General features: G+C 46.4%; 1 protein-coding gene across 4 annotated transcripts in view; it reads left to right on the top strand.

The window, feature by feature from the left end:
- Positions 1-14,589: 14,589 nt before the first annotated feature.
- Positions 14,590-23,069, top strand: part of LOC105496313 (solute carrier family 1 member 6) — a 32,044-nt gene continuing 23,564 nt past the window's right edge. Inside the window, exons 1-3 of one of the 4 annotated variants that reach the window (XM_071086341.1) lie at positions 15,484-15,670; positions 16,772-17,042; positions 22,339-22,550. In XM_071086341.1, the coding sequence (XP_070942442.1) occupies positions 22,346-22,550 (205 nt within the window). In that variant the 5' untranslated portion in view covers positions 15,484-15,670; positions 16,772-17,042; positions 22,339-22,345. Of the gene's footprint in view, positions 14,680-15,483; positions 15,671-16,771; positions 17,043-22,319; positions 22,551-23,069 lie in introns of those variants that run through there. The other 3 variants (XM_071086342.1, XM_011766812.3, XM_011766681.3) reach the window with 3 other exon arrangements.

The following is a 23,069-nucleotide window of genomic DNA, read 5'->3' as shown; positions in this document are numbered from 1 at the left end:
CTCTTGTCTTGGTAAATTCCTTTACCCCCTGCATGCAGGTCTCAAACAGTTGTTGACCATGACATCTCTCACTAAGACAGAGTTGCCAGGATGGTACCAGGCCTCCCCTCCCAGTGCAATGCCGGGCAGAAAGTATATGTTAATAAATGTTGATGAAATAGCCAGGAATGAGAAGGAGACTGACTTTTTAAAATTATAAAATACACATAACGTAACATTGACCATTTCAACGTCGATGGTTCAGTGACTTTAGTACATTTGCAGTGTTGTGCTACCATCATCATTACCAAGTTTGACTACAGTTTTCACCTTCACAGAAGGAAACCCTGTACCCATTAGCAGTCATTCACCATCGCCCCCCGACTCCAGCCCTGGGCAACCACTAATTGGATGTCTCTCTTTATGGATTTACCTGAGCTGGGTATTTTATATAAATATAAGCGCAGACTGAATTTGGGAGGGGGTATCCTGAATCCCTCAGTTCTGACTTTCCCCTTTTTATCTCCCCTGAAATTCTACTTTTAGACAATTCGCTTGCATATCAGGTCACTCTGGTAATGAAAGAGGGGGGATCAGGAGAGGGAGACCTGGTCCTCCTCCCACCTCCTCTGCTCCCTCTGGGGCCCTGGGAACGGTGGGGAAGCTGTTAGCCGATAATGAGACCCCCGCTCCCTTAATGACTCTGGGGGCTGCGGGGATGCCTCAGGCTAGCTCTGCCCTAATTAATTAATAGGGAGCGTTTCCCACAGAGGAATTAGCCTCAATTCCTCAGTCTCAGGCTCTTCTTGGCTCAGCTCATGTTCAAGCTCCACCTTGCAGCTGGGGCAGTTGTCTGGGGCAGCCTGGGGTGCTCCGTCTGCACTGCCCTGCCCTCCTAATGCTAGAGCCAGAGTTGGAGCCTCTGATCAGAGTGGACCGGGGGTGACTGGAGGTTTCAGCCAGACAGATGTGAGCTCCAATCTAACTCCACTCAATTTTTTTTTTTTCTTGAGACAGAGTCTTGCTCTGTAGCCCAAGATGGAGTGCAGTGGCACGATCTTGGCTCACTGCAACCTCCACCTCCTGAGTTCAAGTGATTCTCCTGCCTCAGCCTCCTGAGTAGCTGGGATTACAAGTGCGCACCACCTGTCTGCCCACCTTGGCCTCCCAAAGTGCTGGGATTACAGGCGTAAGCTGCCACACCTGGCCCTGACCCTGCTCTTTATTAATTCTGAGGCCTGCTGCTTAACCTCTTTGAGACCCTTTTATATCCATAAAAGGGAGCTGGCAGCCTTTACTGTTGAGAGAGCAAGAGATCCACAAGGCCACGATGAGGTTAAGATACCAGTCCCGCATGCAAAATATAAGGTAGCACCAAAAAACTCGGCGACTAAACTAAATAATGTTCCAATGTCAATAATTAAAAAAACCCAACAACTCATGAAATTAACGCAAAGAATCCATGGTTAAACCAAATAGCAGAATGTTCAAGACGGAATCAGTAAGCATGTTGAACTGAGTCATACAGGAGCCTAAAAAGCGGAAGGCACTGGGCACAGTGGCTCACGCCTGTAATCCCAGCACTTTGGGAGGCTGAGGCGGGCAGATCACCTGAGGTCAGGAGTTCGAGACCAGCCTGGCCAACGTGGTGAAACCCCGTCTCTACAAAAAATACAAAAATTAACTGGACGTGGTGGTGGGCACCTGTAATCCCAGTTACTTGGGAGGCTGAGGCAGGAGAATCGCCAGAACCCAGGAGGCGGAAGTTGCAGTGAGCTGAGATCACATCACTGCACGACAGAGCAAGACTCCATCTAAAAAAAAAAGCAGAAGGAAAAGTAGGAACTTTGGTCCCGTCTTTATTTAACATGTTGATCTATTTTGTTCATTGTGGATTTTTTGTGTTCATTTGATTTCTAAAAAGATTGCATTGAAATATTGTTTCTCTTTAATATTGAGGATTTTTGGCACTCCTTTACTTTTGTTTTATTGAAGTGAAATTTGTGTAATGTAAAATTAACTCTTTTTTTTTTTTTTTTTTTGGACACAGAGTCTCCCTCTGTCACCCAGGCTGGAGGGCAGTAGTGATATCTTGGCTCACTGCAACATCCTCCTCCTGGGTTCAAGCAATTCTGGTGTCTCAGCTTCCCAAGTAGCTGGGATTACAGGCGCACATCACCAGCAGCTAATTTTTGTATTTTTAGTAGAGATGGGGTTTCACCATGCTGGCCAGGCTGGTCTTGAACTCCCGACCTCTAGTGATCCATCCACCTCAGCCTCCCAAAGTGCTGGGATTACAGGCATGAGCCACCGCACCTAGTCAAATTAACTCTTAAAGAGTACAATTCCCGGTGTTCTGTAACCATCACCTCTATCTAGGTCCAGAACGCTTCAATCACCCCAAAAGGAAATCTATACCCTTTAACAGTCACTCATCATTTCTCCCTCCTGCAGCCCCTGACAACCACAAATCTGCTTTCTAAATCTAGGATAGGATTTGCCTATTCTGGACATTTCATATAAACAGAATTATATACACTTACGTGGCCTTTTGTATCTGGCTTCTCTCACTCAGCATTATGTTTTTTTTTTTGTTTGTTTTTTGTTTTTGAGACGGACTCTCGCTCTGTCCCCCTGGCTGGAGTGCAGTGCCGTGATCTCGGCTCACTGCAAGCTCCGCCTCCTGGGATCATGCCATTCTCCTGCCTCAGCCTCCTGAGTAGCTGGGACTACAGGCGCCCGCCACCGCGCCTGGCTAATTTTTTTGTATTTTTAGTAGAGACGGGGTTTCACCGTGTTAGCCAGGATGGTCTTGATCTCCTGACCTTGTGATCCGCCCGCCTCAGTTTCCCAAAGTGCTGGGATTACAAGCGTGAGCCACCACGCCCAGCCAGCATTATGTTTTTTAAGGTGTGTTTTAAAAATTATTTTTATTTTAAAATTTTATTGAAATGACAGATAAAATTGTGTGTATTTATTGTGTACAGCATGTTTTGAAGTATACACATACACATTGTGGAATGGCTAAATCTAGCTCACCAATATGTGCATTGCCTTCCAAAGTTTATTTTTGTGGTAAGGACATTTACAATGTACTCTCTCAGCATTTCTCTAGAGTACCATGTATTGTTATTAACCAGAGTCACCATGTTGCACAATAGATCCCCTGAAATCATTCCTTTTTAAAAAAAAATTTTTTTATTTTAGACGGAGTCTTGCTCTTGTTGCCCAGGCTGGAGTGCAGTGGTGCGAATCTCAGCTCACTGCAACCTCCGCCTCCCAAGTTCAAGAGATTCTCCTGCCTCAGCCTCCCAAGTAGCTGGGATTACAGGTGTGCACCACCATGCCCGGCTAATTTTGTATTTTTAGTAGAGACAGGGTTTCACCATGTTGGCCAGGCTGGTCTCAAACTCCTGACCTCAGGTGATCCGCCCACCTCAGCTTCCCAGAGTGCTGGGATTACAGGCGTGAGCCACCGCGCCCGGCAAAAATTATTCCTCTTTACCAACTGATATTCTGTATCCTTTGGCCACCATCTCCCCAATCCCCCTACTTAAGTCTCTGATAATTATCATTTTATTTTCTGCTGTTATGAGTTCAATTTTCTTTAGATTCCACTTGTAACTGAGATCATGTGGTATTTGTCTTTCAGTGCCTGGCTTATTTCACTCAACATAATGTTCTCTAGGTTCATCAAAAGGAAATCCTGTTATTTGTTCATGTTGTCATAAAGGACAGGATTTTCTTTTCTTACAACTGCATAGCATAGTATATTTAAAAATTCATTTCTCGGTGGACACTTAGATTGCTTCCATATCTTGACTATTGTGAATAACTTTGCAATGAGCATGGGGGTGCAGGTATCTCTTTGAGATACTGATTGCATTTCGTTTGGATATACATATCTGGTAGCGGGACTGCAGGATCATATGGTAATTCTATTTTAACTTTTTGAGAAACCTCCACACTGTTCTTTTTTTTCGAGACAGAGTCTTGCTCTGTCGCCCAGGCTGGAGTGCAGTGGCATGAACTTGGCTCACGGCAACTTCCGTCTCCTGGGTTCAAGTGAATCTCCTGCCTCAGCCTCCCCAGTAGCTGGGATTACAGGTGCACACCTGGCTGATTTTTGTATGTTTAGTACAGACGGGTTTTCACCATGTTGGCCAGGCTGGTCTCAAACTCCTAACCTCAGGTGATCCACCCCCCTCAGCCTCCCAGTTTTGAAATTACAGGCATGAGCCACTGTGCCTGGCCTCCATACTTTTTTTTTTTTTTTTTTTTTTTTTAATAATGGCTGTACTAATTTACATTCCCACCAACAGAGTACCCGGGCTGTCTTTTCTCCGAATTCCCCTGACCACTTATATTTCATCTTTAAAAAAAATTTTTTGACCGGGCGCGGTGGCTCACACCTGTAATTCCAGCACTTTGGGAGGCCGAGGTGAGTGGATCACCTGAGGTCGGGAGTTCAAGACCAGCCTGACCAACATGGAGAAACCCTGTCTTTTCTAAAAATACAAAATTAGCCAGGCATGGTGGCGCATGCCTGTAATCCCAGCTACTTGGGAGGCTGAGGCAGGAGAATTGCTTGAACCCAGGAAGTGGAGGTTGCAGTGAGCTGAGATCACACCATTGCACTCCAGCCTGGGCAACAAGAGAGAAACTCCTTCTTAAAAAATTTTAAGTAGATTTTGGGCCTACTGTGCAGTTTTGATACAAGGAAATATTGAATAGTGGTCAAGTCTGGGCTTTTAGTGTAGCCATCACCCAAATAGTGTGTATTGTACCTAATAGGTGGTGTCTCATCCCTCAGCCCCCGACCCTCCCACCTTTTGGAGTTGCCGGTGTATGTATATCCATGGATACCCATAGTTTAGCTCCCATTGTGAGAACATTCAGTATTTGACTCTCTTCCTTCTTTTTTTAAAGACAGGATCTTGCTTTGTTGCTCAGCCTGGAGTGCAGTGGCACGATCATGGCTCACTGCAGCCTTGAGCTTCTGAGCTCAGGTGATCCTCCCACCTCTGCCTCCTGAGTAGCTGGGACTACAGGTGTACACCACCACACCCAGGTTATTCTTATTATTAATAGAGATGGGATCTTGCTATGCTGCCCAGGCTGGTTGTCTCCTACTCCTGAGCTCAAGTGATCCTCTCTCCTCAACCTCCCAAAATGTTGGAATTACAGGCATGAGCCACCACACCAGCTAGTATTTGACTTTCTGTTTGTGAGTTATTTCGCTTAAGATAATGGCCTCCAGCTCCATCCAAGTTGTTGCAAAAGACATTATTTCATACTTTTTTTAATGGCTAAGTAGTATTCTACGGTATATATTCTGACAGGTATTAGGTGATATCTCATTGTGGTTTTAATTTGCATTTCCCTGATGATTAATTATATTCAGCATTTTTGGTTTCATGAACCTGTTGGCCATTTTGTATGTCTTCTTTTGAGAAATGTCTATTCAAGTCCTTTGCCCATTTTCTAATTGGGTTATTTTTTTTCTGAACATAAGGTTTCACAGAGCAGGAGCACCATCATCTTGGACAAAAACCGCCACTTTAAGTTCCAGCTCTTTTTCTAGCCTCACGCATTGCAAAGAAATCACTTCTCTTCTAACTACAAGCAGACAGAAAGAGCAGATCATAAAACACAAATAAGACAGCTCGGGCACAGAGGGAGGTGGGGAGAAAGTTTATTGGGTAACGACCAAACTGCACCCTCATACAATGGACCCCAGTAAAACAGTGGGTCTTAATAAGCACATTCCTTTCCCTTCAGGTGCACTAAGATAAGGAAGCTAAAAGCAGACTTGGGGAATATGCCAGGAGACTCTCCGCCTCCTGGGTTCAAGCAATTCTTCTGCCTCAGCCTCCCGAGTAACTGGAATTACAGGTGTGCACCAACATGCCTGGCTAATTTTTGTATTTTCAGTAGAGACAGTATTTCGCCATGTTGGCCAGGCTGGTCTCGAACTCTTGACCTCATGATCCTCCCGCCTCAGCATCCCAAAGTGGTGGGATTACAGGCGTGAGCCACCGCGTCCAACCCTGATTATTTCTTTCCCCCATAGGACTTATCACCGTCTGACAATGGTTTGCAAAGTGTGGGCTGCAAATCCCTAGGGTGTGGTGGCCTTGAGACCATTCAGGGGGTCTGCAAGGTCAAAATGATTTTAATAATCATACTAAGATATTATTCGCCTTTTTTCACTGTGTTAGTCTATGCACTCGTGGAGCAAAAGTGAGGGCGAGTAACAGTGTCTACCATCTAAGCATGAATCAACGCAGCAGCACCAAGCTGTACTAGGGGGCATTATATTCTTCATTGCCACACACTCATAGTTTTAACAAAAGTCAGTTTCAGGCCAGCTACAGTGACTCATGTATGTAATTCCAGCACCTTGGGAGGCCTTGGCAGGAGGATCACTTGAGTTCAGGAGTTTGAGACCCAGTCTCTACAAAAAAGTAAAAGAAAAATTAGCCAGACCTGGTGGCACACACCTGTAGTCCCAGCTACTCAGGAGGCTGAGGTGGGAGTGTCACTTGAGCCCAGGATGTCAAGGCTATAGTGAGCTATGATCGCAACACTGAACTCCAGCCTGGGTGACAGAGGGAGACCCTGTCTCAAAACAAACAAACAAACAAAAAACCCCCCAAAAAAACCAAACAAACAAACAAACAAACAAACAAAAAAACCTCACTTTCATTTTGGCTTGTTGTGCTTGATAAAGCAATAAAATTATTCATTTTATTAAATCCTTTTTTTGTTTTTTGAGACAGAGTTTTGCTCTTGCCGCCCGGACTGGAGTGCAATGGTGCGATCTTGGCTTACTGCAAACCTCCACCTCGTTGGTTCAAGCAATTCTCCTCCCTCGGCATCCCTAGTAGCTGAGATTACAGGTGCCCGCCACCATAGTGAGCTAAGGTTTTTTTGTATTTTTACTAGAGATGGGGTTTCACCATGTTGGCCAGGCTGGTCTTGAAATCCTAACCTCAGATGATCCAACCACCTCGGCAATCTTGACTGTTGAGTATGTATCTTTTTAATTTTCTGTGTGATGCAATAGGAAGTATGGATAAAGAATTTTTCTACACACAGAACTACCATGGTAGCTGTCTCCAGGACCAAAAAAAAAACAAAAACCAAAAAAAAAAAAAAAAAACACTTTGATGAGTGTTTGAATTGCAAGCTGAATCAGCTACTTTTTTTTTTTTTTTTTCACGGAATACCATTTTTGGACAGACAAACCATGGCTATTCTGACATGGTGTATTAGCCTGTTTTGTTGTTGTTGTTGTTGTTTTGTTTTTTTTCTTTTTTGAGACAGAGTCTTGCTCTATCGCCCAGGCTGGAGTGCAATGGTGTGATCTTGGCTCACTGCAACCTCTGCCTCCTGGGTTCAAACAATTCTCCTGCCTCAGCCTCCTGAGTAGCTGAGTGGTGTGCACCACCATGCCCAGCTAATTTTTGTGTTGTTAGTAGAGATGGATTTTTGCCATAGTGGCCAGGCTGGCCTCAAACTCCTGGCTTCAAACGATCCTCTGTCCTTGGCCTCCCAAAGGCTGGGGTTACAGGCGTGAGCCACAGTGCCCTGTCAGACTGTTTGCATTGCTATAATAAAGGAATACCTGAGACTGGGTAATTGATAAAGAAAAGTGCTTTATTTTGGCTCATGGTTCTGTAGGCTGTACAGGAAGCATGGTGCCGGCATCTGTTTCTGGTGAGGCCTCAGGGAGCTTCCAGTCATGGCAGAAGGTAAAGGGGAGCAGAAATGTCAGATGATGAGAGAAAGCAAGAAAGAGAGAGGGAGGAGGTGCCAGGCTCTTTTAAACAGTTAGCTTTCCCGTGAACTCATAGAGTGAGAACTCGCTCATTACCAGGAGAATGGCAGCAAGCCATTCATAAAAATCCGCCCCTGTGACCCAAACACCTCCCACTAGGCCTGCCTCCAACACCAGAGGTCACATTTCAACACGGGATTTGGAGGGGACAGAACACTCAAACCCTATCAAAGGAAGTTTGACCGACGTTTTTGCAAAAATGAAAGAAATATATCTGTCACTTCAAGGAAAATGATTCACAGTCGCCGTTGTCAATGATAAAATTTGCACTTGTCGGACAGGCACGGTGGCTCATGCCTGTAATCCCAGCATTTTGGGAGGCTGATGCGGGCGGATCACCTAAGGTCAGAAGTTCAAGAGCAGCCTGGCCAACGTGGTGAAACCCTGTCTCTACTAAAAATACAAAAATTAGCCAGGCGTGGTGGCACGTGCCTGTAATCCCCATTACTCAGAAGGCTGAGGCAGGGAATCACTTGAACCAGAGAGTCGGAGGTTGCAGTGAGCTGAGATCACGCCACTGCACTCCAGCCTGGCGACAGAGCCAGACTCTATCCAAAAATAAAAATAAAAAATAAAAAATAAAAAAATTGCACTTTTGAGTGAAAATTATAATTTTAAAAAATTTGTATTCATGACTGTGACAGCTTCCCAACACTTTAAAACTCTCCATGAGATCAGTGATGATATTAACAAACATGACTTTTTGTTGCTGCATAATGAAATGTGTTAATATTTAGAAGATCTATAACTAGTGAGCTAACATTTTTCAAATGACGAATGCATGAGGTCTCAAAATCATGCATGGTTAAAAGACGAGCTTAATGGATTTTAATATTAACAGAACACAAGAATTCACGGACAGGGTTTCCGATTCCACATTGCAACTGTTCTTGAAGAAACTATGTAGCATTTTGGTGTCACTCAAAGAATAGACACAATTACCTGAAAAGCTGATTGAAATAATCTTCCCTTTTCAACCGCCTGTCTGTGTAAGGCTGAATATGTTTCATGTATTTCAACCAAAACAATATGCTACGACAGAGTCAATGCAGAAGAAGATACAGTTGATTTTCATTATTCATGGTAGTTATATTATATGAAGTTGCTTTTTTTTTTTCTGCTTTTTTTTTTTTTTTTTTTTTTTTTTTTGGAGATGGAGCTTTGCTCTTGTTGCCCAGGCTGGAGGGCAATGGTGCGATCTTGGCTCGCCACAATGATGCGATCTCAGCTCACCACAACCTCTGCCTCCTGGGTTCAAGCGATTCTCCTGCCTCAGCCTCCCAAGTAGCTGTGACTACAGGCATGTGCCACAATACCCAGCTAATTTTGTATTTTTAGTAGAGACGGGGTTTCTCCATGTTGGTCAGGCTGGTCTCGAACTCCCAACCTCAGGTGATCCGCCCGCCTTGGCCTCCCAAAGTGCTGAGATTACAGGCTTGAGCCACGGCATCCAGCCCTATAAAGTTGCTTTGAACACTGAAGTAGCAGATACTAAATCACTGCTTCCAGGGGGAAGTATAAGATTTAGTTTCTGTAAGCACCTGGTCACAACATTTTTGTCAACTGATATACACTTTGTTTTATTTGTGTTTTTGTTTAAAGACACCATATTTAATATATGTTGTTGATTCACTAACATCAAGCTCATGGCCAACAGTACTAAAGGTTATGTCTGAGCACAGCTTACCTAACATACATATTGTCTCTGTAAGGCACGTCACAGCCTTACAGTTTTTTTTTTTTTTTTGGTTGTTGTTGTTGTTTTAGAGATAGAGTCTTGCTCTGTCGCCCAGGCTGGAGTGCAGTGGTGCGATCATAGCTCACTGCAGCATCAAACTTCCAGGCTCAAGTGATCCTCCCACCTCAGTCTCCTGAGTAGCTGGGACCACAGGCACGCCCACCATACCTGGCTCATTTTAAAAGTTTTTATAGAGATAGGGGAGTCTCGATATGTTGCTCCGGCTGGTCTCAAACTCCTGGGCTCAAGTAATCCTCCCGTCTTGGCTTCCCAAAGTGTGGCTGGGATTACAAGTGTGAGCCACCGCACCCAGCTACCCCACAGCCTTCTAGAGCTTAGAAACACACTAAGCACGTAAGCTTAGAAACGCTAGACAGCACTTCGGCAAAGTGCCTGGGACCATTTTAAACAGCAAAATCAACAAAAAACGTGAAAAATAGAAAAGGATGGCATTAAATAGGCCACAAATAGGATGCTTGTTCACCGTATGAGCTGAAACAAGATAACAGAGCGTGGTTTTATTGTACCTCAGCTACAGATGTTCACGCCGTGCAGCTCGAAATGTTCATCTCTCTGCAAATGACCCAGAATAACTTCAAAATCTCCGCAAGTATTAATTTTGGGGTCACAAATACATGTTAGTGAGTGAGTGACTTTGCAAATACAGAATCCATGAATAATGAAAATCAACTGTATAAAAATTCCGTTTCCTTTTTATTAAGGTAGACATCAAAGCAATTTGAAAAAGTGTAAAACAACGTCACTCTTCTCTTTTTTTTCCTTGTTTTGGAAAATACAGTTATTTTTCATAAAAATATGCTATTTTATGTTAACATGTAGTAGGTTTATTTTTGTTATGTCAAAATGAATAAATAAGTGTCGAAACACTTTTTCAGTTTTAATTTCTGATACTGTAAAGATCAATAGCTGTAACCTATATAAACAAAAGCTCTTTGGGATCTCCCAGGATCTTTTTAAATTAAGACACAGTTTCTGAGAACAGTTTTAGATTTACATAAAAAATGAAAAGATAGTACAGACAGTTCCCATATACTCTCTTGACTTAGTTTCACTTGTTATTAATATCTTTCATTAGTATGGCACATTTGTATAATTACAACATTGTAACATTGATATATTATTATATTGATACATTATTAACAAAATGTTATTGTTAGAGATACTTTTTTTTGAGACAGAGTCTTACCCTGTCGCCCAGGCTGGAGTGCAGTGGCATGACCTTGGATCGATGTAACCTCTGCCTCTTGGGTTCAAGTGATTCTCTTGCCTCAGCCTCCCGAGTAGCTGGGATTACAGTCACCCACCACCATGCCTGGCTAATTTTATATTTTTAGTAGATACAGGGTTTCACCATGTTGGCCTCGAACTCCTGACCTCTAGTGATCTGCCCACCTTGGCCTCCCAAAGGGCTGGGATTACAGGTGTGTGCCACCATGCCCGGCCAATATGGATACATTATTATTGGTGAAAGCCCATACCCTATTCAGATTTCCTAATTTTTTCCTTATATCCTTTTTCTTTTCTAGGATCTCACATTACATTTGGTTGTCACATCTTCTTAGATTCCTCTTGGCTGTGACAGTTTCTGAGACATTCCTTGTTTTCTCATTTTTATTTTTATTTTTTTTTTGAGACGGAGTCTCACGCTGTTGCCCAGGCTGGAGTGCAGTGGCGCGATCTCGGCTCACTGCAAGCTCCGCCTCCTGGGTTCACGCCATTCTCCTGCCTCAGCCTCCTGAGTAGCTAGGACTATAGGCGCCTGCCACCGCGCCCGGCTAATTTTTTGTATTTTTAGTAGAGACGGGGTTTCACTGTGGTCTCGATCTCCTGACCTTGTGATCCGCCCGCCTCGGCCTCCCAAAGTGCTGGGATTACAGGCTTGAGCCACCGCGCCCGGCCCTCATTTTTTAATTTTAATTTTTTTTTAGAGACAGGGTCTCGCTGTGTTGCCCAGGCTGGAGTGCTGTGGCACAATCACCATTCACTGCAGCCTCAACCACTTCAAGCAGTCCTCCCGCCTCAGCCTCCTGAGTATCTGGGACTACAGGGCGCCTGCCACCAAACCCTGCTCCAGACGTTCGTTAATTTTTTTTTTTTTTTTTTTTTTTTTTTTTTGAGACGGAGTCTGGCTCTGTTGCCCAGGCTGGGGTGCAGTGGCCGGATCTCAGCTCACTGCAAGCTCCGCCTCCCGGGTTTACGCCATTCTCCTGCCTCAGCCTCCCGAGTAGCTGGGACTACATGCGCCCGCCACCTCGCCCGGCTAGTTTTTTGTATTTTTTAGTAGAGACGGGGTTTCACCATGTTAGCCAGGATGGTCTCGATCTCCTGACCTCGTGATCCGTCCATCTCGGCCTCCCAAAGTGCTGGGATTACAGGCTTGAGCCACCGCGCCCGGCCCGTTAATTTTTAATGACTGTTTTGAAGAGGACTACGCAGGTAGATTACAGGATGCCTCTCTATTGAAATGTGTCTGATGCTTTTCTCATGCTTAGGCTTGAGTTGTGGTTTCTTTGGGATTGTCCCTGACTGTTACCGGTGTAAAGAATTTGCAAGACCCAATTGCCAGGGAACTATTGCTATTTTATTTACTTATTATTTTGTGTGACAGACCAAGGGCCCTGTTGTCTTCGCTGCTGAATCTCCAGCCTCTAGCACAGCCAAGTGCACAGTAAGTATTTGTGGAGTGAATGACTGTAAGAGGCACGAGTTCAGAGGCAGCTCTAGGTTCAAGAAGGATGCAGAATCGTCCAAGCATAGTGAGTGACTGAAGCAGAGGAGTGAGAAGGTTGCAGGGAGGGGTTGCCAATGTGGTCCAGGGGAACCTGACACCAAGGACAGAGATTCAGCCTTAGCCATACATTGGGGAGCATTCAAGTATACTGATGCCTGGGTCCCACTCCCAGGGATGCTGAAATGCTTAGTATAGCGTGTGGCTTGGGCATCAGATTTCTTCTCTTTCTTTCTTTTTTTTTTGGATAGGATCTTGCTCTGTTGTCCAGGCTGGAGTGCAGTGGCACAATCATAGCTCACTGTAACCTTAAGTTCCTAGGCTCAAGTGACCCTCCTGCCTCAGTCTCCTGAGTAACTGAGACTACAGATGTGTGCCTAGCTAATTTTTTGATTTTTTTTTTTTTAAATTAGGGACAGAGTCTTGCTATGTTGCCCAGGCTGATCTTGAACTCCTGGGCTCAAGTGATCCTCTCTCCTTGGCCTCCCAATGTGCTGGAGTTACATGCATGAGCCACCATGTCAGGCTGGCTTCAGAATTTTTGAAAGCTTTCCAGGTGATTTTAAAATACAGTCAAGTTTGAGAATCACCTATCTAGGAGCTGTTGCAAAGAAGCAGAGCTAGGGCGATGAATGCAAACAATTAGAATTGGGGCACCCGTTTCCTGGCTGTGTGACCTTGGACAAGTTATTGAACCTTTCTGAGCACCTGTCCACGCCCTGAAAATAGAGGAAGTGATATCTACTTTATAGAAGTGTGTAGATGAAATATAAGTATTAATAAAAGAGCCGGCCTAGTTCAGGAGGTTGCCATCAACACTTCATCAATAACAGCAACAATAATAAAAAACATTGAACGTGCACTGAGTTTTTTTTTTTTTTTTTTTTTTTTGACGGAGTCTCGCTCTGTCGCCCAGGCTGGAGTGCGGTGGTGCGATCTCGGCTCACTGCAACCTCCGCCTCCTGTGTTCAAGAGATTCTCCTGCCTCAGCCTCCCGAGTAGCTGGACTACAGGCATGCGCCACCATGCCCGTCTAATTTTTGTATTTTTGTAGAGACAGGGTTTCACCATCTTTGCCAGGCTGGTCTTGAACTCCTGACCTCAAGTGATTCATGCCCGCCTCGGCCTCCCAAAGTGCTGGGATTACAAGCTTGAGCCACCGCGCCCGGCCTGCACTGAGTTTTTATTCACATGACAGACTTTATGCTCAGATCTTTAAATGGCGTTAGCTCTCAGGAGAGGCGGAAGATGTGGGAAGCAACCAAGTCACTGCCTTTCGAGAAGAAAAGCCGAGTGCGCCTTTCCTGGTGTGCTCTAAAGACAGCGAAGAATAATATTAATTACAATAGGAGCAACATTATCCATCTCCCATTTGCCCAATGCTTCGCGCTGGCATGGAGCATTTCCAGCCTCACGCGCTTTAATTTTCCCAGCTTTAATTTTCTATGGGGTCGGCCAAGTCATCTCCCTTGTTTAGAGGAGGAGGCCAGGCTCAGAGAGGGAGAGGGGTTGGCCCAAGGGCACAGAGCGGTCGAGTGGCCAAGGCCAGAAGGTGCACCCGCAGGGAGAAGGGGGCAGCGGAGCCATCTCCCGGGCTGTTGTCACTGGGACACTAGAGCCGCGCCTTCCCCAGGCCTCCGCCGAGGCTGCTGGCGCGGGTCCCGCAGTGCCAGGGCCTGTTCCCCGCGCTCCGCCCGGGATGCTGAGGCCTCCGAGGGCTCCGGAGACGGTTTAGGGGGCGGGGGCGCGGAGGCGCGGCTCTGAGCAGGGGGCGGGGGCTGGATGCCGGAGAGGCCACTCACCCCCGCCCACCCCAACTCCCCTCCCTTCCCAAACACGCGGTCCCCTTTCTCCCGCGCGGCTGCTGAGCCTGGGCTGGGCGCGGGGGAGGCGGGGGGCATCGCGGAGGGGATCCCGCCCCCTCCCCCGGCCGCCCGGCGCCCCCACACCCACGTAAGCTCAGGGTTGGCCCGGATCCCACCGGCAGCACAGCGCGTCCCGGCTCCGCGCCGGTGCCTCCACCGTCCAGTCCCCACGCCGGCGCTGCACCGTCCCTGGCGGGTCCCCGCGGCCCCGGCCGGGCGCTTCGCCGGGCTCCGGCTCCTGCATCCGGGCGCAGCGCGCAGGCCGAGGCGCTGGCAGGCCGCCCCCGCCGCTCCGAACGCTGGTGACTGGGGGCTCCGCGGCTCGGCGCGGGGACTCGGTGGGGCTGCGGCGCGGAGGTTGCGGGCAGGTGGGGATCCGTGGCGCTGGGCTGAGGCGTGTGGGGCGCTCCCTGCACCCACGTCCCCACCTCTCTGCCGCCCTTTGTCTCTGAGCTCCTCCTTGCCCCTTAGAGCCGTCGCCTCCGCTTTTCTCTGGGTCGTTCTGGTGAGTTTCCTATCCCCTTAGTTATCCCCAGTCTCCCTGCCCCATATCCCCACCTCCCCAACCCGTGGCCTCCGCTCACAGGCATGTTTCCAGCACCGAGCCTGATGCCTCGTGCATTTATAGGGCTCGATTGCTTTCTCTATCAGAGGGCTTATTTCACCAATTTCAGATATATCTGATGTGGCTGAGGCTGCAAGGGGTCTGGGCATTTGTGTGTGTGTGTGTGTGTGTGTGTGTGAGAGAGAGAGAGAGAGAGAGACAGACAGACAGACAGACTGAATTTGTGAGTGGGATCGCCGTCCTGAACAGGTGTGTGGAGCTGAATGTTTAAATGTGAGGATGATTTCAAAAGTCTGAAGTTTGTGTTTTGTGACCTAAAGAGAGTGTGTGTGTGTTTCTGTGTGTATGTAGGAATTGTGTGACTGTCACTGCTTCTGTAGGATTTAATCCATGAAGGGTGGTTGTGCAGAGCCACGAAGGTGTGTGTGGTTGTGTGTCTGAGGGTGTACATGAATGTGGGAAGTGTGTGTGTGTGTGTAGGGATTGTATGACTGCATGCACGGAGCTGCATTTCTGAAGGTGTGTGTGGGTATGTGTGTGGTTGTATGTCTGAAGAGTTTGCGTGTGACTGGGGTTGTGGATATGTCAATTGCATACAAGAGGTTTTCGAGGTTATGTGTGCCTGTGTGTGTCTGAGTGTGTGTGATGTACGTGGTTTCCATCCCATCTCTCTCTCCCCTCACTCACTCCTCTGGCTAGCACAGCATTGACATAAAATGTATAGAAAGCATTTTCAGTTTACTCACTGTAACTTGCTTTAATTTTAGGGATGTAAGAGGCTCCAAGAGGTAGCCGACACATCTCATCATATTGAAGTGTCTGGAGGTTGGGAGAACCGAGTGGGAAAGACCCATCCTCACCCTCCTCACCCCTCACCCTGTAGAGACTGGGGACACTAGAAGGGACATTTTCTGAGCAGGAAACCCAAGAGGTAAGTCCAAAAGAAAGCCTAGACCCAGGAAAGCCTAGAAAAGAGGGAGCCCAGGGTGGGGAAGAAGAGAGAAACCCAGAGAGGCCCAAGTGGAGGTTAAGATCACATTTCAAGTCAAACATTTTTAAAAACTAATATTATTATTAATTTGACAATCACAATGGTATAAACTTATAAGTGATGCAGACAAGAGAAAAATTGATAGTAAGACATTCTCACACTGTAGCATTTTATTCTTAATTTTGTGTGAGTTAGGTTTCTGCTTTTTATCAACCACAGTTGACAACTATATTATAGTCATCAGGTGCTAAGGTGCTGTTTTCTTTTCTTTTAGACAGGGTTTTATGCTGTTATCCAAGTTGGAGTGCAGTGGTACAGTCATAGCTCATTGCAGCCTCAAACTTCCGGGTTCAAGCGATCCTCTTGCTTTAGCCTCTTGAGTAGCTAGGACTACAGGCACGGGCCACTATGCCTGGCTAATTTTTAATTTTTTAAAAAGAGATAGGATCTGGCTATGTTGCCCAGGCTGGCCATGAACTCCTGGGGTCAAGCAGTCCTCCAAACTTCACTTCTCAAACTGTTGGGATTGCAGGCATGAGCCACTGCGTCTGGCCCACAGATGCTAAGTGTTGTCTGCTCTTCTCCAGGGGTCAGCAAATTTTTTTCAGCAAATGGCCCGAGAGTAAATATTTGGAGCTTTGTGGCCCATACAATCTGTCCCAACAACTCAACTTAGGCATTGTAGCTTGAAAGCAGCTCTAGACAATAGGTAATGAATGAGTGTGGCTGTGTGCCAATAAAACTTTATTTACAAAAACAAGCAGTAGGATGAATTTGACTAGCAGACCATAGTTTGTCAATACCGTACTATGGCTTGTAAGGAAGAGAAAAGAACCGGACAAAACCCTAGCCTCTGGAGTTTTCCTGACTGTTCAGATCTTAGCTGAATGATCTCTCTTGGTATCCACAGGCAACTTCCTGCTGTGGCTTAGGGACTGGAAACATAATATCCCAGAGGAGAGGGAGGGATTGTACATTCCCTGTGTAGTCTGTGGTTCACTCCTTGGGATTTTTTTTTTTTTTTTTTTTTTTTTTCCACAGCAAGGTGAGAAGCAGCTTTGTGGTTTCAGGAGATGGATCCATTTGGAGCAGGATCTTAAGTGGGGCTTGGCATTCGGTATTTGGATTAGATCTAGAGGACACAGGGTCTGGAAAACCAGGGCAGATGTCCCATCCCTTGGATATGGTGGGGAGTGGAGGAGGGCAAGGAAGATCTCAGAAAAACCAGTGGCAGCAAAACAAAAAGCCAGGCATCTACGTACTGGTAACAGAGACCTCCGAGAAACTCCCAGCTGGACCTGGTTGAATTCAGGTACTGGGCATGAGGCTGGGGTGGGGGTGAGAAAATATATCAGGGAGCCTTGATCCCTTAGGAAGTAGATGGGGAAGCTGCCAGGCGCTGTGGCTCATGCCTGTAATCCCAGCACTTTGGGAGGCCGAGGCCGTTGGATCACCTGAGGTCAGGAGTTCGAGACCAGCCTGGCTGACATGATGAAACCTGCCTCTACTAAAAATCAAAAAAAAAAAAAAAAAAAAAAAAGGAAGTAGATGCGGGAGGTGAACACATTCTCTTTATAGGTGTGACAATCCCAGGCAAACCAAATAGGTACAGAGTCCAGTACAGGGTACAATATTTAGTGTCTTCCTTTAATTTACAGAGTTTTTTTTTCTGAGTCAGATGAATCTGGTGTATTGCTGGGGAGACAGACAGCAGACTCTGAAGGGAGAAGTAAAAAGGGTTTGTCATCGGACTATTTATGAAGATACTAGCAGAGAGGAGGACCCAGGGAGATCCAGGGTTATGGCGGAGGACTGTCCCATGGGAGCAGTGGTCTTAGGTAGAGGAACACAGCTGCTGCCAAGTAGGGGCCTGGCACAGGGAGCTGGGAGACAGGAGAGTAAATGCTCCATCTCAATCTCTTCCCACCCTCCATTCTCCTGCTGCCTTTAAAAGAATTTTGTGGCTGGGCGTGGTGGCTCACGCCTGTAATCCCTGCACTTTGGGAGGCCGAGGCAGGTGGATCACCTGAGGTCAGGAGTTTGAGTCCAGCTTGGCCAACGCAGTGAAACCCCATCTTTACAAAAGATACAAAAATTAGCCAGGTGGGGTGGCGGGTGGCTGTAATCCCAGCTATTTGGGAGGCTGAGGCAGGAGAGTCACTTGAACCTGGGAGGTGGAGGTTGCAGTGAGCTGAGATGGTGCCATTGCACTCCAGCCTCAAAAAAAAAAAAAAAAAAAGAAAGAAAGAAAGAATGGTGTATACATTTAGAGGGTACAAGGGTAGTTTTGATACATGCATAGATTGCATGGTGATGATGTTCGGGCTTTTAGTGTAAACATCACTCTAATTGTGTGTGTTGCACCTATTAAGTAATTTTTCACATCCCATCCACCTCTCACCCTCCCACCCTTTCTTTCGAGTTTTCAATGTCTGTTATTTCACTCTATGTCCTTGTGTATACATTATTTAGCTCCCACTTATAAGTAAACATGCGGTGTTACACTTTGCTTCTGAATTATTTCGCTTAAGAGAATGGCCTCCAATTCTATGTATGTTGCTGTAAAGAACATTTCATTCTTTATTATGGCTGATTAGTATTCCATTATATACATAATGAAACATAGATACGATAACATAATCAACAATGTAGCAAGAAAATGTGCTAGCAATATAAATGTGATACAGGTCTGTTTATCTATAATGTGACACACTTATCTGTATCACATTTTCTTTAATCGTCCATTGGTGGACACTTAGGGTGATTCCGTATCTAAGCGATTGCAAATATTGCTGTGAAGAAACATACCAGTGTAGATATCCTTTTGATACAATGATTTGTTTTCCTTGGGGTGGATATTCAGTAGGGAGGTTTCTGGATGGGATAGTAGTTCTATTTTTAGTTCGTTGAGAAATCTTCATACTGTTGTCCTTTCCACTGGGCAGATCGAAAGGGAGCCAGTGGGAGAGGGAGCCTAAGAGTGGGTCTAGAAGGAAGAACAGAATTCTCAGTATGCCTGGAGGAAGGGCACCACCCTTTCTTGGTTATGAGAACAGTGTAGGTTAGGAGGTGTAGTACCTATAGCACACAGTGCTTTTAGGGACCTACAGAAATGTCTTCCCTTCCTTCCCTCCTTCCTTCCTTCCCTTCCTTCCTTTCCTTCCCTTCCTTCCCTCCCTTCCCTCGCTTCCCTCCCTTCCCTCCCTTTCCTCTCCTCTCCTTCCTTCCTTCCTTCTTTCCTTCCTTCCTTCCTTCCTTCCTTCCTTCCTTCCTTCCTTCCTTCCTTCCTTCCTTCCTTCCTTCCTCTCTTCTCTTCTCTTCTCTTCTCTTCTCTTCTCTTCTCTTCTCTTCTCTTCTCTTCTCTTCTCTTCTCTTCTCTTCTCTTCTCTTCTCTTCTCTCTCTTTTTGACAAAGTCTGGCTCTGTCACCCAGGCTGGAGTGCGGTGGTGCAATCTTGGCTCACTGCGACCTCTGCCTCCCAGGTTCAAGCGATTCTCCTGCCTCAGCCTCTGGAGTAGCCAGGATTACAGGCGTGTGACACATCCAGCTAATTTTTGTATTTTTCGTAGAGATGGGGTTTCGCCATGTTGGCCAGGCTGGTCTCGAACTCCTGACCTCAAGCGATCCGCCCGCTTCGGCCTCCCAGAGTGCTGGGATTACAGACGTGAGCCACTGCGCCCTGGCCATTTTCATTTCTTTTTGTTCCCTTTTATTTTGAGTTGATATGAAATACTTGTACATATTGGTGGGATACAGAGTGATATTTCGATACATGTATACAATGTGTAATGATCAAATCAGGGTAATTAGCATGTCCATCATCTCAAACATTGATCATGTCTTAATGTGCGAATGCTCAGAACCTTCTCTACTGGCTTTTTGGAAAATATAGAATAAATGATCATTAACCATAGAACACCAGAACTCATTCTTTCTCTCTAGCTGTAGTTTTGTATCTGTTAACCAACCTCGCCCCATCCTCCCCTCCCGCCTGCCCTTCCCAGCCTCTAGTACAATTCTACTATTTCCCTGATGTTTTCATCTCTTTTAAAATTAGAAGACAGAAACAAGCGTTTAGATGAAAGAAAATGCTATAATGTATAATATTAACATATTCATTTTAATTTTTTTTTTTTTTTTAGGGTGGGTGCGGTGTCTCGTGCCTATAATCCCAGCACTTTTGGAGGCTGAGGTGGGAGGATCACTTGAGCCCAGGAGTTGGAGGCTGCAGTGAGCTGCAGTCCTGCCTGGGTGGCAGAGCGACATTCTGTCTTAGTTCTTGAACTCCTGGGCTCAGGTGATCCTCCCCGCTCAGCCACCCAAGTAGCTGGGATTAAAGGCGTGAGCCACAGCAGCTGGCTCCATTTATAAAATTGAGGGCAGGCCGGGCGCAGTGGCTCAAGCCTGTAATCCCAGCACTTTGGGAGGCCGAGACGGGCGGATCACGAGGTCAGGAGATCGAGACCATCCTGGCTAACATGGTGAAACCCCGTCTCTACTAAAAAATACAAAAAAAACTAGCCGGGCGAGGTGGCGGGCGCCTGTAGTCCCAGCTACTCGGGAGGCTGAGGCAGGAGAATGGCGTAAACCCGGGAGGCGGAGCTTGCAGTGAGCTGAGATCCGGCCACTGCACTCCAGCCTGGGAGACAGAGCGAAACTCCGCCTCAAAAAAAAATAAAATAAAATAAAATAAAATAAAATTGAGGGCAAATTCACATAACATGGAAGCAACCATTTGAAAACGTACAATTTAATAGCATCTAGTATTTTCATTATGTTGTGCAATAATGATCACCTCTATCTCGTTCTGAAATAATATATTTTTCTTTGTATGAATGCAGTTGTAAAACAGAATTTTAATGTAGACTTTTTTTTTTAATGAAGAAAAGGGTGCACAAAGAGAAAAGTTCCTCAGGCCTACGAAAATCACAATTTCTAAGCCGCCCTGTACATGTGAAGTGTTTAGTTGGTAGACGGATCGGCAGGTTTTAATTTTTATATGCATTGTATTTAATGTTGTTGAAAAATATAATTCACATTTCAAGTAGGAGTCTAAAGTTTCCGTTTTACATACATTTTTAATTTTAATTTTTAAAATAATTATTTATTTATTTTTATTTTGAGACAGAGTCTCACTCTGTCGTCCAGGCTGGAGTGCTGTGGTGCAATCTCTGTTCACTGCAACCTCCACTTCCCGGGTCCAAGTGATTCTCTTGCCTCAGCCTCCTAAGTAGCTGGGACTACAGGCACCTGCCACCATGCCCGGGCAATTTTTGTATTTTTAGTAGAGGCGGGATTTCATCATGTTAGCCTGGCTGGTCTCGAACTCCTGAGCCCAAGTGATCTGCCCGCCTCGGCCTCCCAAATGCTGGGATTATAGGCGTGAGCCACGGCGCCTGGTTCGGTACTGTTTTTTAGATAAGTGAATTAGGACACATGGATATCGCCAAATATAAGGAGGAGACACGAAAGTCTGCAGTTTGGGAAACAGCAGTACAGTGCCTGCCACCCCAGAGGGGCTCATGCACATCACGCTGTGGCCAAGAGTCATTATCATTTCATTACCAAAGGACTCCCCGCTTTCTGTGTTGCTCACCTGGGCATTCAGGCAGAGTAGCTGCATTTACTGGGCACCTGCTCTTTGCCAGGCGCCTGCTGATTTTGTCCTTGTGAAAAGCCTCCAGGCTGGACACAAAACCGTGTTAATTTAGAGGACTAGCCTCCGGGTGCTTTGTCTAGGGCTCCATATGCAGCAGGCACTTCACAAAGGCTTGTTAATTTCCTTTGAGCCGCTGGGGCAGCCCCCAGAGGCTTGTGATAATCTCAGTGAAAAAAGAATGGGCTGGAGTCAGGGAATGTCAAAAAGATCCATTATTTTGTGGTTTCCTCCTCTTCCCAGCCATTCCCAGGAATGATTCTGGAGACTTGACCTTTTCCTGCCAAGACCTGATCTTAGAACCCCAGGCAGTGCCTCAGGTGTCCTCAGATGGGCACATCTTAACAGACTGACCTTCCCCTTCCCCTGCCTTTTAAAAAAAAAATTTTTATTTTTATTTATTTGTTGCTCTTAGAGACAGGGCTGTGCTCTGTCACCCAGGCTGGAGTGCAGTGGTGCAATCACAGCTCACTGCAGCCTCAAACTTCTGGGCTCAAGCGATCCTCTTGCCTTGGCCTTAGAAAGTGTTGGGATTACAGGTGTGGGCCAGTGCGCCTGGCCTTTGTGCTTTTTTGGAGGGGTGGAGGTCTCACCATCTTGCTCAGGCTGGGAAGATCATAGCTCACTGTAACCTTGAACTCTTGGGCTCAAGCGATCCTCCTGCCTCAGCCTCCCGAATAGCTAGGACTACCATCCCCAGCTGTTTTTAAATTTTTAGAAACAGGGTCTCACTATGTTGCCCAGGCCAGTCTTGAACTCCTGGGGGCGAGTGATTCTCCTGCCTCCGCCTCCCAAAGTGCTGGGATTACAGGCCTGAGCCAAAACACTCAACCACCCCCGCCTTCTGAGAGTCCTTAGGAAGCGCTCATCACTCTTCCCAGCCTTCGCCATCTGCCCACGCCTGCCTTCTGTCCTGGCCCTCACCAGCCCCAGGCTTCTCTGTTTCCCGCAGATAGACCATGAGCAGCCATGGCAACAGCCTGTTCCTGCGGGAGAGCGGCCAGCGGCTGGGCCGGGTGGGCTGGCTGCAGCGGCTGCAGGAAAGCCTACAGCAGCGAGCACTGCGCACCCGCCTGCGCCTGCAGACCATGACTCGCGAGCACGTGCTGCGCTTCCTGCGCCGAAACGCCTTCATCCTGCTGACGGTCAGCGCAGTGGTCATCGGTGAGCTCTGCCTCCTGGAGGGCGGGGACTTCGGGGAAAGGCGGGGACTTCAGGGAAATTCCTGGCCCCTACACATCTCTTTGCTCCACTCCCTCATTCTCACCTGCACACACCTCCCAGTCCCACTAGCCACCCTCAACCCCACATAAAGACACACCACACAGATGAATACGCATGTGTGCAAACACAACTGTGCACACAATGTCACATGCATATCCTTGTGTATACACACACACACATATATACATATACAATGTACAAACACACTTTGCACGCACACATACGCATGCATTGAACTTATAGGTGCAAACACAGAAACTTACATGCACACTTGTGCATGTGTATTGGAACTTATAAACACATTCACATCTCACATACGTTCTCCTGAGTACTCGTGCACACACTTATGAGTTTAAAAACCACATACATTCGCATGTTTGAAAATAGTAACATACACACAAATCACACCTATAGATGTCCAGGAAAACACGTGTGCATATTCATGTGTATATGTGCCTG

This window comes from Macaca nemestrina, chromosome 20, assembly GCF_043159975.1.
Source record: "Macaca nemestrina isolate mMacNem1 chromosome 20, mMacNem.hap1, whole genome shotgun sequence".
Lineage (NCBI taxonomy): Eukaryota > Metazoa > Chordata > Mammalia > Primates > Cercopithecidae > Macaca > Macaca nemestrina.
This window is presented reverse-complemented; position numbering and strand designations above follow the sequence as displayed.